Below are 18882 nucleotides of genomic sequence, written 5' to 3' on the forward strand. Positions count from 1 at the left end.
GTTCAAAAAAGAATTAGATAAGTTCATGGAGGATAGGTCCAACAACAGGTATTAGTCAAGATGCTCAGCAATCCAACTCCATGCTCTGGGTGTCCCTAAATCTCTAATTGCCGGAAGTTGGGACTGAACTACAGGGGATGGATCAGTTGCTATTACCTTGTTCTGTTCATTCCTTTTAATGCATCTGGCATTGGTCACTGTCAGAAGACAGGATACTGATCCTCAGTTAGGTGAACCATTGGTCTGACCCAGTATGGCTGTGCTTATGTATCCCTATTCAGGAAAGCACTTTCGCATGTACTTGAGAGTTTTCCTGAATCAGCACCTGCGTGAAATTAGAGACCTGATCCAAAGTCCACTGATGTTTGTGGGAAAACTCCCACTGCCAAGGGCACTGGATCAGGTCCTACATGAATAGAATGTCATCCACAGTCACCTGTATTTGCTACTGCCCTGCAGAGAGACAACAGGTCTGAAGATGGAAATGCCTTTGAAAGGTGTGCTATCCCATCCTCCTTTTTCCACTGGGCATGGAAACCATGACCACAAGGAAGTCTCTAAACTCAACAAAAGTTGCCTTTCAACAGATCAGCTGGCATGAGGTGCTACTAATATAGGATGAAGGGAGTGGCCCAGAGCAGACATTACTGCAGGAATTCCTGTCTCTACCTAGTCTAAGAACTACACACACCCTGCACCAACCAACTGCAGACACGCTACCAAACTACTTTACCCTGACATTAAAGGGCTCAGAGTACGGTCTCAGACAGCGGGTATAGTTGTCTGTTGCCCTGCACCTTGTGGAGTCATTCTGCCTGTGCAAGATGAAAGAAAAGTGGGTGTAAAACACCAACACTTCTACTTTGCACAGCTGTAAATAATCAGACAAGATGGAAGACAGTGGAAGAATCAGGCCCCATATTAACAATACTACGACAGAAGAGCCTGATGTCATAATTTCTGACTGCTTTTGCTTAAGTTTATATTTAATCAAAGTGGACGATGATCTTTCTCCGATTAACAAAATACGTTGGTGGCATTTTTTCCAGTGTCTCATCATTAGACTATGAGATTATGTAAACTGTTTCCACAAAGTGGGTTTGCCAGTTACATGCCATGCACTGCTCACTCAAAAGAAGCTGGAAGATGGCTGTGTTTTTTAAATCTCAGAATCACAACTTAGACTGGGACAGTCAGCAGGTGCCTGTGCTGTTATAATACAGACCATGAAAAAATGTTGCAGTTAAGTGAACACAGATGAGTTTATTTCTGAATCCAAACCTGCTCACCACACATCACATCTCTGAAAACAGCAGAATCCTTTTTTGTCCATATTAGGTATAAAACCCTTTCTAAAGGCATTGACTGATTATATCAAGCATGTGGGATTTTGGTTAAAATAATTGTGTCAAATTTGCAGGAATGTCGAAGCCATGCCAGGAGTCTTGGACAGCTACCAGCCGCTGTCTTACCGAGTGCCAGTAAAAACATCACATTCCTGGGTCATTTAGAAGACCAGAAACAATAACCATGCAATTTACTCAAAGACCCTGCCCTATGAAATATCATTCCCTACAAACGTCTTAAAGGTTACATGTCACTGAGTTTATGAGTGCTAGGCATCCTCCTGGCTCACATTCATTATACATGATGCCCTTGTATTTTAGGGATTTCTCTTTACAAACAGCAGAGCATCCTTGGTACACACAAATCATCATGAAGAGCAAAAGAGTAAACGTCTCAGGCTGGGGAGACTCTCAGGGGCTGGAATTCTCAAGTGAAATGATTTACTCCTATTAAACATTTCTAAAGTAAGGAGTTTGTAAAAACCAGGCATTAACCTGCATGATCCTGTATCAATGGGTCTCCTTGGCTGAGGCGAACTGTCCCTTTAGCTGCAGCTTCACATCAGAGAAACAGCACCTGTTTCTCCTATTGTACTTTGTTAATTCCCCAGGAAAATGATGTGAGCATGTGTGTTAGATGTAACTCTCCTTGGCCACCCACATCCTGGCTTGATTTACCCTTTGCCTCAGTGGTTGCCTCTGCATCCTGGGGATGGGACCAATCCCTAGGAAAGACAGATGTAGTTCACACCACTATCCAACCCCAGTGGTCCGACCAGGGGAGGACAGCTTTAATCTGCACATGGAAAGTGAATGTCAGTGAATGTGCTGAGTCTATCTGGCCAGCTTGCCCAGGCCCTCTTCAAGGCCCGTAAGTGCTATGTAGGGACTGTGGGCAGCGGAGAACAGCCGGAGTGCACTGCATTCTGTCCTGTCTGCCTCTGCATAGCTCCTACACTGCAGGGAGAGGCAACGTAGAGCCATTACACCAGTTCTGTTCCAGCTAGAAAGACCCCCTTAGTGCATGTATCTCCCATGACTGTGTTTGCTTTACCCTGTCAGAACAACATAAAGGTCTATATCAAATATCCTGTTCTGAGGAGTTTGTAGAGGACACTAAATAGCCAAGGTGCATCTCATAGTCAATGTGTGGAACTCATTGCCAGGGGATGCTGTGAATGCCCAAAGTATAACTGGGTTCAAAAAAGAATTAGATAAGTTAATGGAGGATAGGTCCAGCAATGGGTATTAGCCAAGATTGTCAGGGATGCAACCCCACACTCTGGGTGTCCCTAAATCTCTGACTGCCAAAAGCTGGGACTGGACAACAGGGGATGGATCACTCGATAATTGCCCTGTTCTGTTCATTCCCTCTGAAGCAACTGGCACTGGCCACTGTCGTAAGACAGGATACTGGGCTAGATGGACCGTTGGTTTCACCCAGTCTGGCTGTTCTTGTATTCTTCTGCTCTTAGACCTACATCACTGCTGGGTAGCTATAAACTGTTGACCATGTGGCCTGCTGCTTACTGTCCCACAGCTATGTCCAAACCCCTTTCTGAATGTGGGGCAAGAGGCAGCTGGGAGTCATTTGACTCAGACTCAGCTTGCAGGCAAAGCATATGCTGCCTGCTTCCTTGAGGAAAGGGGGAATAAAGTATTTAGAGATTTTTGTTGTTGTGGGGTCAAGTACATTCCAGCTCTGGTTGCCGGAATTCTAATTAGTCTCACAGACAATAGGAGGCTGATTCCCAGGGACATGAATATAAACCATCCGGAGTTGAGTTGTGAAACAGAAGGGCCAGGATCAGCACCAGGAGGAATTCTGCTAGTTTTCTTGGCCAGCACCAAGGCTGAGGCAGCCTTGCTGCACAGTGTTTACCCTGGACTTTGCTGAGGCAAACCCTGCTTTCGCCTCTATTTTGGGATTATGTCTGAGGGAAACCTTGGCTCTTTAGGCTTGGACCTAAAAAGGAGCCTGACGTTTTCTGTTTTAAAACAGACCTTTTCTTCCCCTTTGCTTGAAATCGAGTAGAGGTGTTCAGAGTCTCTCGTCCAATGTACCGTCTCACTGACTGGCCTTTCACACACAGGTATGCTTAAAATCAAGACAAAAAGTAACTGCACATGAACAGCAACCATTGTTCAAATTAATAATTTAGTTGTCTGGATTAGTTAAAATACCAGAATTGGGCAGAAGGCTCCCTCACTCCTCTGACACCTTTCTGAGGATTTCAGACTCCCATCACTTACTAGGGAATATCAGCTTCACATCACTTTCACTTCAGAGGGTCTGAAGCAATATGAGGAATGGAGAGTTTCTTCATTCCTTTGCCCCTCCATGGGGGGGTGGCACAGGCCCAGCAAACTGGTAGGAAAGGGAAGAGTACGTCATGGCCCCACACCCAAGTTCAAAGATGCAGAAATGGAACAAAGGGCCTCCTGGCAAATACCTGAAGACTCCAGAGGGGAAAGGCACCCCTTGGATGCCTCCTGAAATGGCAGAAAGGAAGAAAAGGTGACCTGTCAGCCATCTCCTCCAGATTCCTACAAGGCCAGTGGGCATTACTAGCAAGAAGAGCATGAGGGAGAAGAGAAGGATTGCCATGGATTGTGTGAGAAGGGAACACCACAGAGATGAAGCAGAGGGCAAGTTGTGTGGGGAAGGAGGGTCACATGGCTTACTGGGACCTGCCAAATACACGGATTAGCTTTGGATAGGCAGCTGATCTTTTGGCTACCCAATGATCCAAATCAAAGTCATTGGAGCTTTACCCACCATTAGTGCTAACTAAGATTATGACAGACCCTTGACTTCAGTAATGTATCATTGGGATATTTTGGAAGAAAGGCATTAGATTAGACTTCGGTACAACATGTTACTTCCTTGCAGTGCAGATGACAGGATAGGTCACATGCTTTCATAGCACGCATTCACTCTTGCAGCAGATTGGAAATTGTATTCTGTTTTAATCCCAACTGGCTTTAGGGTTGTTTTGAAAATGAAGCAATCAGGGGATGCATACCCAAGCCAAAATTCAAGCAGAGGGTGTCAGGATGAGGGAGGGAGAGGCCTGGGATTGCCAGGTAGCCCCGTCCTACCAGCAATATAATTTTCAAAAACATATTCCAGAGAAATCTCCCCATATGTTTCTCCTGCTGGGTTATGATGCACAGCAGCATTCAAGTTGCATGTGTAAATGATCCAAACAAAGGGCGCATAGAAGGAAGGATGGGGCCAAAAGTGATGGAGAATCTGTCTGCCATCATTCTTCTGCATAAATTAGATGAGGTTTGACGGTTTCTTTTTTTTTTTTTTTTAAACAGCAGGGCCTCTTCTTTGGAGGACTGCTCAGACCTGCTGCTGGTTTGGTTTAAAGGCTGAGGAGCATTAGAAATATGGAATCTGAAAAGTAGGCTCACAGCAAAGAGCTCAGCAATCAGTTTAGTGTGTCAGATCAAATTTTTGTTCTTTCTCCTGAGCCCAACCCAGTCTATTCAAAACCCCCAGCTGCACAGGTTCATCCAGCAGGCCAGTATATTCAGAAGTAGAGAGGGGTCTCAACCAAAGCTTAGGATCAGAATGCTCAGAACCTGGATCCAGATCCACATTTTATGAGGGGTCTCTTCTTATTGCAGGTTGAACCCCAGCACCCTCCCCAAATTGGGGGAAGTGGGCATGAGCAGGGAATGTGAACTGGGGATCTGGGTCCAAATGATTTTGTTTGAGTTCTTCTCCATTCATTGAACAAGATTCCTTGCTGCAGCAGATCAAAGTGGATTTTTCAACCCAGGACACAGAGTATCTGCAGAGCTGTCAAGAAGGCAGGGGGAGGAAAGTTCCAGCCAATGAACTCTCTGTGGATCCATCTATCTTCAGCTTGCAGCCCACAAGAGTCACTGCAAGACCACAGCAGAACTCCCCTGTGTGGCCCCATCACACAGACTCACCTACAGGCCTTTTATTTGAATGACAATACGTTGTGCTGGGGACCCCCCCTCCATTTCCTGAGTTCTAGAGCTTGGCTGTCTCAGCCCCTGCCCTCACTGGAGAGTTCTGCAAGTGTGGCTTTCCCTCAGAGGGGAAAGCGACAGTGAATCTTTGTCCCAGTGGGCTGTTTTCACCTTTTCAGAAGCATAAAAGCTGCCCTCCAAGGAGATCCCAATATCGTCAGGACTTGTGGTTTATTTTCTGGAGGTCAGATGGGACAGGAACCCACCCCGGGTGTGTCTAGCACACTGGGATCAAGGCCCATGGCTGGGACTCCTAGGCATTACAATACTACAAACAACAACAACAAGGTGAGAGGCTGTGACTCTGTTTCTGGGAAGGAGATGATCTTGGGATGCCATATAATTCAATACAGCTCTGCTTGTGAAGAACTACCGCCCCTCAGCACCAGGAGCGGCTTCCACTGCAGCACAGCCAGCGATGCCTGCGGGGATCATGTGGAAGAGCAGTTAAGATGCTGTGCTCTCTTGCACAGTTTACTGCTGCAACTCACCATGGAGTTCCACTGGGGCCATGTCTTCACTGACGGTGGCAAATTCGCCGCCATCAGATCGATTTCTCTGGATCGACTGAGCGGTCAGTCAAGACCCGCTCAGTCGATCCAGAAATCGACATATTAAGACCACCTCCTCAAGTAGCGTAGCGCTGTGTCGTCGGCGCAGTGCAGTGAAGACGGCATGCAGAAGAGAAGCAAAGAAATCGACGGGAGTGACGCACGTTTTTTGTGTAGCTTGCGTAACTCCAGTCGACTGCCGCCAAGTCTCGGAGGTAAGTGAAACAAGCCCTGGGAAAGGGCAGCTGTAAAGTTCCAGCCCGTATTCCATAAGAGTCAACCAAAGACTGCATAGGAGATGTGCTGACTCAATCCATCCTCCGCAGCACATGGTCCTGCTGGCTCCACCCAGTTTCTGGTTTTCACAAGCCAGCTTCTGGCCTCCCAGCAACAAAGGCTTTGCAAATTTTCTATCACTGGGGGGGCCTACCGCCTGGATTTTGCCAGCAGAAACTAGCTGAAAGTAGGGAGAAAAAAATGAGACCCTTTGGGTGTGTCTACATTGGAGATGGGAGCAAATCTCCCAGCTGAGGTGCACAGACTCTCACTAGCTCTGCTCAAGCTAGCGCATGACAATAGCAGGGTGGATGTTGCACTACTGGCAGAGGCTTGAACGAGCCTCACAAGCTCAGACTTGGGGGGTTGGGTGGATCTGAGCTCAGGTGGCGAGCCCAAACCTCCGTTCGTGCCACAACATCCACAAGGCTCTTTTTTAGCATGCTAGCTTGAGCTGGGCTAGCAAGTGTCTGCTTACCCGAGCGGAGAGGCTTGCTCTCAGCTGCAATGTAGACACACACAGACTTTAAGGGGCTGATTCTCCACTGCCTTGGACCTGTGGAAAATGGGTTTGAAATGTTATCAGTTCAGAACTCTCCACTCAGTCACTCACACCTGTGAAAGCATTTCACACTCAAGTTACCTGCACTTTACCCAGGCATAAATAGCTATATAGATCTTTAAGAAACCAGCCCTAAATTCACACACTTTTTTCAGTATATTTTTAGGTCCTACATCAAGATGAGTAAGATAACAAAAAACACGAACACCAGGTACAAATACTGTGTACGGTGAACAGGCTACTTAATACAGCTTTGACAAAAGCCAATTAAATGAAACATCAGGGTAATCAGTGTCAATTTCAGTTTTTACACTATCTCCTGTAACAACCCAAGAGACCGTACTAACCATATTAAACATGGGTAAGAGATGATGTGACTGATATAAACTGGCCATTTTCTTTTACATCAAAATACAAATTCTCATGTCAGACACAAGGAAGACTGTTAACAAGGTTACCTTAGATGCATCAGGTTCTAATTGGAAAATGTCTTACAGTATCTGAACTCTGTTATGGTATAATAGGTTACATTCCACTCTAATCCTGTTTTTAAATTAAACAATGTAATATAAATATATGTAAAATGGATTCACTATAGGACTTTGTTGTACAAACAAAATAGAAACATTAGTGTATCCCTTGAGGTGTTTTTGCTTTTATCAGAAAATCCTGAAAAAAATCTAAGACAATAAAATGAAATAAATAAAGCAGTTCATATTACCACATCCCAAAATAAAACAGTCTTAACTGTCTTTTGTTACCAGGCGTCGTCTTATCTCACAAATAAAAGAACCCCCAGAAACTAAGACACAAAATAGGATTATAGGAACTACCATGCTGAATCAGATCTGTGGACCATGTAGTCTGGTAGCCTGTCTCCGACAGCGACTACTACCAGCTGCTTCAGACAAAGGTCCAAGAAGCCCCATGGCTGACAATTCTGGAATGCTCATGACGGAGGTTTCTTGCTAGCCCTTCTCAGGGCAGTTACTTATGTCCTGAAGCGCACTTTCAGTTTTTCTTATAGTTGAATGAGGCCCATTGCAGCCCAGTGCTCTCATGTATCCAGGTACTCTGGGTTTTACAAAAATAGTGCTGATATTATTTGACACATTCTCCAGTTCTGAAGTGGACTTAGGGCCTGACCCTGCACCTGCTACCCCTGCACAAAAAACTCGTCAACTATTGCTTTCAAAAGTTGCTCAGAAAGCTTTTCAAACAAATACTGAGATGGAATTAGACTAGATAACTAAAACGTGGCACATAAATGGCCCCTGAAGACTTTGCCTGCTCCCTGTTACGTGTACAAAGACCACATTTGCATGTGCAAAATAGATAAGTGGGCTTGTAACTGTGCCACAGAGCCTTGAAAGGCACCATTCTGAGCTGTGTGTCACATGGGGCATCTCCACCCCCCTGTGCGGAGATTGGCAGTGGGGAGGAAGAGAAATCCTCCCCCCTCTTATGCCAGGCACAGAGCAGCAGTGGAACTGTGAGGTGAAGGCTACTCCACCCTAATGGCCATGGCCTTTGGCAGTCTCAACAATATCTGTGTCCCCTTCTTCTCATGAGGCACAGGGATCCATTGTGCTAATCTTGGGAGGCTCTGTAGACCTTCTAAGAAGCCCCCAAAATCTTCCCCCTCTCTATATAGCTGACTGCACCAGTTTCACTACAGAGGTTTTCTGCACCCACAGCAGATGTGGCAGCATTTACCCCATATCAATCAACTACATTCTACCCTGCCATCTTTTTTTCATAAAATTCCCCATAAAAACCTATGGGGCAGACGCTGGACTGCTGCTGATCAACAGAAACCACAGGGGGTTCAAAGCTGTCAGGTTGCTCCTCCTGCACTGGGTTAGAACAGGTCAATACATCACCGGTTACTTCTCCTTAGATTATTTCATAATGTTTGATTAGCAAAAGTGACCTTTCTTACTTTTTACCAGGATCAAAGAAAGGTTGCCACACACCCTCCTGACAGTCTAACTCATCTTTTCTTCTATGTGATTTGCTCATTCAGATAAGGCAATATCTACTAATGCTCTTCTGCTATTGGTGGCTCTATGGCCTTCCAATGTCGAAAATTATTATTTTGGCCACTGAAAGACTTTGTTATTCCATGTATATGGTTTAGATTGTTCTAGCTTGTATGGGCAAGATATTCAAATGCGCTCAGCTTTGGCCTAACTCTGCTCCCACCATTCACATCAGCAGGTTTAAGCCAATGCAGAGCACTTTGAAAATCCCAATCCATGTTATTTGTTCCAGCATTTTGCTTTTGTGTTCAGTCTTTTCAATATGGAAACTGAATTTAATATCATCACTGCAGAGTCCATTGGCATCATCTGTCCAATTATTAATTCTGAATGATCTCTTAATATGTCGATATTTTAAAACAGTTGAGCAATCCCTTAGCATGTGTCTTTAACAACCTGTCATATTCTTACTTCTTCAGCAATACTTACTATCATTTTATTCCATTCCATACACTCTGTGGTGAGTGCTGTGACCTATTAACTGGTCTGAAGCACAGCTCTTTGCATCTTTTTAAGCTTTATAGCTCCCTGTTATTGAACTCTAACAGTTAGTGTCAATCATAATATTCTTTCCACAATGCTCTTTCCCATATGCTTTTGGAGGAGTTACGTTGGTAATTCTTCAGATCATTCAGGTATGTATAAATCTTATATACTTATTTCCTGCACCAATTATATTTGCTTACTCTTGAATAAACAAGACTGAATCTTTCATGACTGATTTTATACAGTGGCTCATCTGCAAATATTTACAGAAGTATTCTTTGTGCAGCTTTTATTTGTCCTTCAGATGGTCAAATACTTTAAATATAGTGTCAGCATGCATATCTTCCAGATTGCTTATCTCCTTATCCTGCCAACTTTCCCAATATGCTAATTTCTCTCCTGAAGTAGGTGAAAGGGCATGTTGTTCAATATCATCACGTATTTATTTTTTGCAGCATGGATTTGTAAAGTCTATAAAATTCTCCCCCTAATGCACAAGTGTGTAAAATGACTGGATTAAATGTCTATTGGCAAAGTAATTAAGTTTTCCTCTATGTATCTTATTTTGGTCATATTGAGTCCCAAACTAATCCAGGAGCCAATGCCTTGGATTTCCACAATCAAAGGTAAGATTTGTGCAAGATTAAATACTTGTTGATATTTCCAGAAATTTGTTACTTTTAAACCACCTTTATTTTGTGGACTGAAGAGTTTCCACAATTTAATTCTAGCCAACTTTTTCTGAGAAGGCTTTGCTAATCTTATAAAAGTATACACATTTACTTTTAAGTGGTAGCACATATGAAAAGTAACGGAATTATGCTGCTGGCCTCCATCTTTACTTCATTTATTTGTTCCCATAAGGATATCTTATAGGTATCTCATTTATTCAACTTCTGATGCACTCCCCCAGCCATCCTCTCCATTACTAACCTGTCTTAGTTTCACTGTAGCTCATGTCCTTTATTAGCCACTACCATTTTCATTTCTTATTTATATTTCTTTGTGCTGCCACATGTATTTTACACATCAAAAGATGGGATATATACACGTGCCATCTTTGGAAAACATAGAACTGACCAGCATATTGCTTTTGTATTAATGTTATGAAAATTTTACATATACAGGGCCCAGTGGTGTTCCCAACAGCACCAACAGGAGCTTGACAGAGACCCCGGCAAGAACAGGATCAGACACACATGTATTGCAATATGTCTATCAACAAACATCTCTACTAACTAAGGGCCAAATTATGCCTACCCTGCTTGGGTGCACTAGGAGGGGAGATGGAGCTCAATGCAGAAAGCCCCTTTCCCCTATAGTATTCCTGTGTAGGAGGCACCCATTTACAAGCAACACTGAGTGAAATTCACCCCTGTCCAGAGAGCCAGCAAAAAGCTTATGCACCAATTAAGTTCCACTGAAGTTCTTAAAACAGATCTAGGCTGTATACTGGACCAGTGTCAGCACAAAATTGACTCAAGGATAAAAAAAACCCACAACCCCCTTCTTTGCAGTTCCCAACCTATTACTATGTGATGAACATGGGTGAAAGGATTGAAATGGAGGCTGACAACCTAGGACTTCCAAGTTCTAGTCATGACACTGCATCAGCTTGTTGTGTGGCAGTGGGCGAATCACTTAACTCCTCTACTGCAATTTTCCTGACTCTGAAATGGGTGACATACCTCACAGGAGTGAGGAGGATTGATTAGTTAATGTTTGCACAGCACCTAGGAAATGAAAAGAGCTATTCAAGAATTATGCATACCACGAGAATAGCCCTCTTTGTGGTGGTGTGGCATTTCTGCTTTTGATTGAAACTGAAACCAAGTAATAGCAATGAAGTGGAAAAATGTTTTCCAAACTTTGGTGACCCTCTTGAAATATTTGGGTTCTCTTTGATTCAGACAAAGCTTTCTGACAATTCTTGTTGCATTTGACCTCATTATCCTTTAAACTCGGAGTGCTGGGTACAGCTTTCCTTTTAGCCCGCAAAAGACTCAACCATGGTTTTGCCACATGCTTTTACAGAGTAAATCCTGCACTGGAGTGTTGACTGACAACTGAATTTTAGATTTGGAAAGCTGATGTACTTACCAGTAATCTTCTGCAATAACCAAACCTTCTGCTGCCATCTTCCCCAGTCAGCATGAAAGAGAAGGTCTCACTGTAATAAAGATTGTCCCAGATTATATTGTTACAACGGCAGGACTACAGTGAGTTTCTAAGAATGGGGGTTAAACCTTTGAATACAGCTTTACTTTTGTCTTTTTTTTCCAATTAGTCCCTTGATTATTACGAAGTGCCTTGACATGTTTCCAAGATAGATAAAGTATTTTAAAATGGACACAGCATTATCGGACAGCTGCTGCTTTTTCAAACCAGTCATTCTGGTGCGTCTTTTTGTGCTATGCAGGTGGCAGAATCTCTACCACATTCTTCCATTTTGAACCCTAAGGATACAGGAGCAGTTTGTAGGACCCGAGTTATCTTCTCACCTACAGCCAAAGAGCACCCAGCACAAGGCTAAGGGAAGAGCTAAGTTCGCCTTCACGCTCCTTGATCCTGGGGTCACCATGTGCACCAAGTATAGTTGCTCTGACTTATATTGGTTTCAAATGGTCCCAAGGATCTGAAACCACAGCTGGGAATCCACACAATGTAGAGGTAGCCTGACCACATCTTCTTTCCTCTGACCACAATGCTGGCAGCCAAGATGAGGAGTGGTACTGAGCCTCTACACCAGCTCTATAGCACCAGAATATCTCCGTCGCACTGGGGCAACCCTCCGTGGTTGAGACATGCCAGCTCTATGGCTGGGTTCTAGCAGCAGTAGAGCACAAAAAAGTGTCCACACAGCAGTGGAGAATCTGGCTATTCCACTACAAAAGCACATAATGCCGGATTCTTATTTACACTAAGGCCTCTTGAAACTGCACTGGCAGCGTAAATGAGAATCGGTCCAGTGGTCAGTATTCAACCACGGTTTTGCCCATATCTGAGGTTACATTTAAGCTTTTGTCCTCCCTCATTCAAAGTGCTTTACTCTGACTTCCTAAAGCACACCAAGAACCCTAGTAATTTTTCTTATTCTGGAGTACACAGATCCACTTCTGAACTGACAATAGCAAAGCCTTGCAAAATTCTACTTACCCACTTGCTAGGAGCAAGTAAAACATACAGAGGTCTAATGCTCTTTCAGTGTTTTTAATATCTCAATTTGTATGCTTCCGAGCACTGAATAAGATAGCCAAGCAATACAAAACACATCACTGTTACTGTAACCTTATGTGGCATGAGCCATACAAGCCAATGAAATGTTACATACTTGCTTTTTGGCTGTGATAATTCACTTAGATTGTGCCGCCACAAGGCTAATGTGGTGTCACAAAAAGCACATAAGACATACTCTACAGAACCTTCTATTTTACTAATATGCATGTCATTCCACACGTATTAAAAATCCGTGCCATATTTTGGAGGATTCATTTTTGTCCGTCCATTTGCAAGCCTGTGAAACAGGAAAATAAGATGGACACATTTTGGAGGTTTCTTTTGCAAGAAAAGAAGACGGTGTGCTTAGTTCTCCATTGGCTTGCCTCTCAGGTAGCCAGTTACGTCTGTGTAAATCAGCATGTTAGAGCCAGAGCTGCAGCAGATGTATATTGGTGTAGGTCTACTGAAACACCTGGAGCTATGTCAACTCAAATCAGCTACGGATCTGGCTCAGAGTTTCACATCCATAAGGCACTCAGTTTTTCCAGGGCAAATGACTACACAAAGTGCTAGGCAGAGGAGAATCAGCTCGTCTTCTGGTTTTTTTATAGGACTATTTCTGCATTTTGTCTTGGCACTATGATAAACCCTCCAGCTGCTTCCCCCAACAACACAGGATTGTGAATCAGGCAGAACAAGGAGGAAAAATGCAATGCAGCTGTCTGAGCTTGAAATGGCCAAGGCTCAAAACTGCTTCTTCCTTACATGGGCAAGGGCATTTCTATCACTCTGACAGGTACACTCCCACAGCGCTGAGCAAGAGACACATATAGGAGGTTTACCTGTTGTATTCTGATACTGGGATCCAGTCCTTGGCATCAGGAAAGCAGAACTGGGGGATGGCCTTGAGACGCTCCTCTGCTTCACGCATTTGCTTGGTGGGCCTTTCAAGCTGCGATGGATGAAATCACATTAGCTAGATTCCAGCTAGAGCAAGTCAGTCATTTGTCATGAATAGCCTCAGCTATAGGTTTCCTAATCAGCTGTTTGGAGCAAGGATCATCCTGTTCTGTTTTTGTACAGCACCTAACAGAATGGGGCTATAATCCATGACTGGGGATCTAGGAGCCACCACAATAAAATGAATAATGGCTAACATTTAAAAAAAAAATTGATCCAAAATGCCTTTGTCCCAGAGTGACCTGATGTTCTCGTGAAACCAATGCATCTCAGCACTTCAAAATGCAAACCGACCTTCAATGGACTTTGGATCAGACCCTAGCACCGTGCAGCCAGACCTGGTTAAAATGTCTATGAAATATTTAGAAACTGAATTAAAACTCAGCAACTATGTGCTCACCATTAGAGCAAGCTCTTCAGAGCTGTGAAAGCTGTAGAACATGAAAAAATATTTCTGAAAGAGCCCAGCCTCTTTCTCCCTGCTCTCCACATGAGATGCCTTTTAAACAGAAAGCTCTGGGTAAATTCGGAGCTCAGCTCTATTGACCCTGCTTAAAAATGGATTCCTATTGCTTTTCCCATTTGCTCATTTTATTAATCTTAGCCAAAACCATCTTAAGTGTATTGAAAAAAGCTAACCGCAAACGAGGCAGGCTGTTGCTTTACCTTGGGAAATTGATACGTCACTTCTGGGAGATAAGTATTTTTAGAAGGTTTCTTCTTCAGAGACACTACCACAAAATACTCAAACAGCTCACGCTCCTGCCATTCAATCAGCTCCAGTTCCAAGGTCCGATAACTAGGAGCCCTCTTCAGCATTGACTGGATGTGGACGAGACGCTGGGTATGAGCTAGCATTTACAAAGAGAGAAAGATCGTTACCTGGCATCGAAGTGCAAGCCACAGACAGTCACAAAGGACTTTACATTTGTCAAGATCTTAGTCCAAACATGTTCCCCTTTAAAAGCAGACATTCATGCTGTGCTCTCTCTTATTAATTCCATCCATAAATCAAAGCCTTCTGCAAGAACTGCAATGATGTAACACTAAGCTAGTGGAATCATTTGCGGCTCATATAACTTTAACCCTGCCAAAGTTCTGTTTGTTCTACACATCTAGGGCTGAATTGTGCTCTTGTGTATATGCTTGCAACGGCACTAAAGTCAGTGGGGTTGCTGAGAGTAACAGATCAGAATGAGACCTGTGCTAGATTAGTAAAGGACAATAGCACAGCCCGTCAATCTTCAATGACCACAGCTTGATGCTACCACCTCCGCAGAGCATTTGCATCGTTTTCTGTTGTTTCTATTCCACAGCTGCTGATTATTATCGAGGAATTTAATGTGAACCAAATTAGGGCTCCGCTAGCCTCTAGGGAACGGCGTGTTGGGCACCGGAGCAGTGTTGGAGAAATGCAATTATGCCTCTCTAATCAATAAAGCACAGCGCCTTCTCCGTGAGTGCTGTATGGAGCAAGCTCCCAGGGGCCCAAGCATTTAGAAAAGGGGTAGCTTGAGTTCCCCACAGGGCTGCCCTTCTGACACGAGCGAATATGCAGGGCAGGATTGAAGTCATGGCCACATCCAGTTCTGATCCGAATATGCTCCCATTAGCCTGTGCAGGCCTGGGAACAGCACAAGCAGCTCCCAAATTGCTTGGGCAATGCTAGCAGCCATACTACAGCCTCCTGTGCACAGACACTAAGTGGGAAAGGGCTCTTTGCATTCTCATGCCCACCTCTCCACCCCAGGATCCCTGCATACAGGCAACCTATTTTGGCCCTATGTGCGCAAATAGACGTCTATGTCCATTCCCCTCCACCTGTTCCGTGATCCCATAACCGAGTCTTTGCAATAGGCAGAACTGCCTCCATGGTGATTAATTATGATGTCACAAATGCTAGATTACAGCAGCACTGAATTAAACAGACAGACAGAGGAAGAAGCCACTTGGTCATCAGCCATCGCTGGGAAAGGGAATCATTGCAAAGATCAATGGTAACTCTGATATTAAAATACTATGGGGCCTACTGATCACACCCAGAGGTAGTCATATGAAGCTCACACACAGGCAGCCAACACCACCTTGCCATCAGGCTGTTCAAGGCAGGGGCAGTTCATTGACAGCTGCCTAGAGAGCAGGAGTGGTTCTTTCCCCACACCGTTCACACCAATGTACAGCCTATTCCCAACGGGAATAATGCACCTCTTACTGCCATGGGAACGGAGCCCAGACGCAGCCTGATATTTGGAGAGTAGTGATGGTTTCTAAAAGCCATTTATTATCCAGAAACACTTCTTAAATTAGAAAGTTATAATTCAGGCAAATTATGAAATGTGTGACATGCCCTGTACTGGCTATGTGACTGAGAAGGTTTTAACATGCTGTCTCAATTTTACAAGGAGGCTTCCAGACACGCAGGCAGGCTACAATGCATCCAAACATTGGGCTAAAATTAAATAGGATCACAGAGAAATATCTGGTTTTGAACATACGGCACATGTTCACATCACCGGCACCTGGAATTGAAAGCTCTTTTCCTAGACGAATCTTACTAGCCACCAGTCTGCTCAGTTCTCCCAAAGAGAGTGAGACATTGATAGCACCCAAGACAGCTCCAGCCCCACTACAGAGAAATGCATGTAACTGCACATTACACTTCTCAGCTCAGAACCACAACTCTGTACCAGTGTTTTATTAAATCATAGCAAAAAAGAACATTGGCATTTTTTTAAATAAATAAAAATAATCAATAGAAGCAATTGCTGGTGCAGAGGAAGAACCCTGCTGCTTTTCTTCCTTTTTGTAGTGTGGTCTGAATTTCAGTACTCCTCAGGCTTGAGCCAAAGATCAGTTAGATCCTCACAGTTCACCATGCACCTGATTTCCAATATTTACACCACATTCATGATCCTGCATTTCCAAATTTTGGAAGTGGAGTCATGAGGTAGTGATGTTAGCATATTTCAAAGAGGAAATCAAATTTCATGTCCTTCTGTGGACAGAATCATACAGTAAAAGGAGCATTTATTTTTATGCAGACTGCAAGTGTAACTGACTGGAAGATAAAGCAGACTGACGCCTCACCTTTAAACCTGTCATCTGAGTCACTTTCGCTCTCACTGTTCTCATCTGCAAAAGAAAGAAATAGGTGTCTTTAATAAATTAAAAAAAAAAAAAAAAAAGTTCTCTCCTTTAACGAAGGTGCAACACTAAGCCCTGTGATCAGCTACCCTCTGCTGGAGTTTCAAACTGCACAGAATCAGTGGGTCCAAGGATCAATTTGTGGGGATTGTTAAATGAAATAAGAATAATCCTATCACTGAAGCTATGGCTACACTGACAGCAGCAAAGTCACCACCGTCAGATCGATTTCTCTGGATCGACTGAGCGGTTAATGAAGACCCGCTCAGTCGATCCAGAAAATGACGTACTAAGACCACCTTCGCAAGTGGTGTAGCGCTGTGTCCGTTCCCGTCGGCGCAGTGCAGTGAAGACAGTGCGCAGAAGAGAAGCGGAGAAGTCGACGGGAGTTACGCAAGTTTTTTGCATAGCTTGCATAACTCCTGTCGACTGCCATCAAATCTCGGAGGTAAGTGTAGACAGGGTCCGAGATTCAGGGCACAGCCTAGCTGAAAGCACAAAGTTTTAGACCCCTTTACAGCAAAGCCTGTTGCACTTAATCCCCACCTGTTTAAAACTACATTTTGAAAAATGATTTGAGCAATTCCACTTGTTTTCAGCTTTCTGAAAGGAGGTTGCATGGCATCAAGGAACTCTAGGGTGGCTCTCGTGGGCTTCATCAGTGCAAGAGCTCAACCTGGCAGGACAAGTAGCATAGTATGTGAAGAACGTGTGAAATGTGACCTTATCTGAGAGCGAGTTTTGAAGAGTGTTCACATTGAAGTACCACAATGCTCAAGCCACACACACACACACACACACACACACACACACACAAAATGCAAAACTTTTTTTACTACTTCTCTTGGTAAATAAAAACATTTAGGACCTGATTTGCTAACTGGGCCAGTGTTTTTGCGGGCATAATCTTGAGCACACAATACATTAAATTCACAATTGTGTCAGGAAAAAGCATGAATGAATTGCAGGGGAGAGACCTGAATTTTGTACAGCATCTACAAATGCAAAATCCTGTAGAAGTTAAGGGCTAGAGTGATGAGTTTAGCTAGGGATTGGGGTTGGTGGGACAGACCTTGATGTGGGATCTGGGCCCCAGTTAGTCTGAAGCCACCCCATTTTTTCCTTTTCAGGGCACAGAACTGTCACTGATGTCAATGGGACATTTCAAAACAGAACCAGTGTAGGATATCACAGCAAAATACACACTGTGGGTCAAAGAGGGGAATATCTGCAGAAGGCTGGATAACAGTTCCTATCACATTCACGTGGATAAAGTACCATGCTGTCTCATTAGACCAAGAGATTTGTGTTCTACCTCGCAGTGATGCTGTCTCAATATTGGACATTGAGAGCTTCTTCAATCTTTTTTTCCCTCTTTTTGCACTATAGATAGAATTGATCCTTTGTACAAGCTGCAAAAAAGAAATCGGGAGAGTTACGTTAGATTCCACGATCACAAAAAGGCAAATAGACAGCAAGTGTAAACATTTCTCTCTCTAGTAATCTTTTATGTTTCTTCATTTATTCCCTTCTGTCCCTCCACACAATCTGGCCTCTACTAGCATGACAGTTTTGTCCTTTACAGCCTCTGCCATCTGGAACTCCCTTCCTCTTTCTCTCTCTCCACCTCAATGACTCTCCATCTTATTTCCAATCACAGCTGAAAACATAGCTTTTCTTCTTCATCTATGGGTAAAATTGTCAGCTATGCTGAAGCATTGAGGAGCCTAAATCCCATTTTCAAAAATGCTTTAGGCAGGGAGTTAAGTGCCTAAGTCACTTTTAAGATCTGGCCCTTCAGCGTCTAAGTCCAATAAGAATTAGGCTCCTGAGTGCCTATATCACTGTTTAAAATGTGATTTAAATTACTTAGGTGCTTTTGAAATGTGACCCTATGCCTTGTAATCTCTCTCTCTCTCTCCCTCTGCTATTGTTTATCTCTGTATCTGCATTGCTTCATGCCAGATTCCGGAATCCCCAGTTCAGCTAAGCTCCCATTGTTTTAGGTCCAAATTCAGGGAGGTTCTTGTGAACATGCCTAACTTTAAACACATGAATTGTCCCATTGATACATGCCCCTGTCTGAATGGGGAGACTTAGTTTGCTGCACCAAGAACTACATAATTTGATTCCAATTCTGTAGAATATGTTGCAATACAGGGCCAGATCCGTAGCTAGTGTAAATCAGTGTAGTTCCATTGACTTTAATGCCTAATTACACCACTTGAGGATCTGGCCCATAGAGTTTTGCCATAAAGTTGTGTTGTATTTATTGACCTTCA

At 43.7% G+C, this 18882-nt stretch overlaps 1 protein-coding gene across 1 annotated transcript in view; it reads right to left on the minus strand.

Annotated features, from left to right (window-relative positions):
• DENND2B (DENN domain containing 2B) overlaps positions 1 to 18882 on the minus strand; it is a 163904-nt gene that overhangs the window by 48022 nt on the left and 97000 nt on the right. The window contains exons 8-12 of the mRNA XM_067540751.1: positions 17916 to 18012; positions 16544 to 16588; positions 14123 to 14307; positions 13339 to 13448; positions 11378 to 11447 (exon numbers count right to left, since the gene is read on the minus strand). Coding sequence (XP_067396852.1) covers positions 11378 to 11447; positions 13339 to 13448; positions 14123 to 14307; positions 16544 to 16588; positions 17916 to 18012 — 507 coding nt within the window. The remainder of the gene's footprint in view (positions 1 to 11377; positions 11448 to 13338; positions 13449 to 14122; positions 14308 to 16543; positions 16589 to 17915; positions 18013 to 18882) is intronic.

Source organism: Emydura macquarii, unplaced genomic scaffold (assembly GCF_026122565.2).
Source record: "Emydura macquarii macquarii isolate MOO-44397 ecotype Brisbane River unplaced genomic scaffold, CSIRO-AGI_Emac_v2 contig_587, whole genome shotgun sequence".
NCBI classification, from domain to species: domain Eukaryota; kingdom Metazoa; phylum Chordata; order Testudines; family Chelidae; genus Emydura; species Emydura macquarii.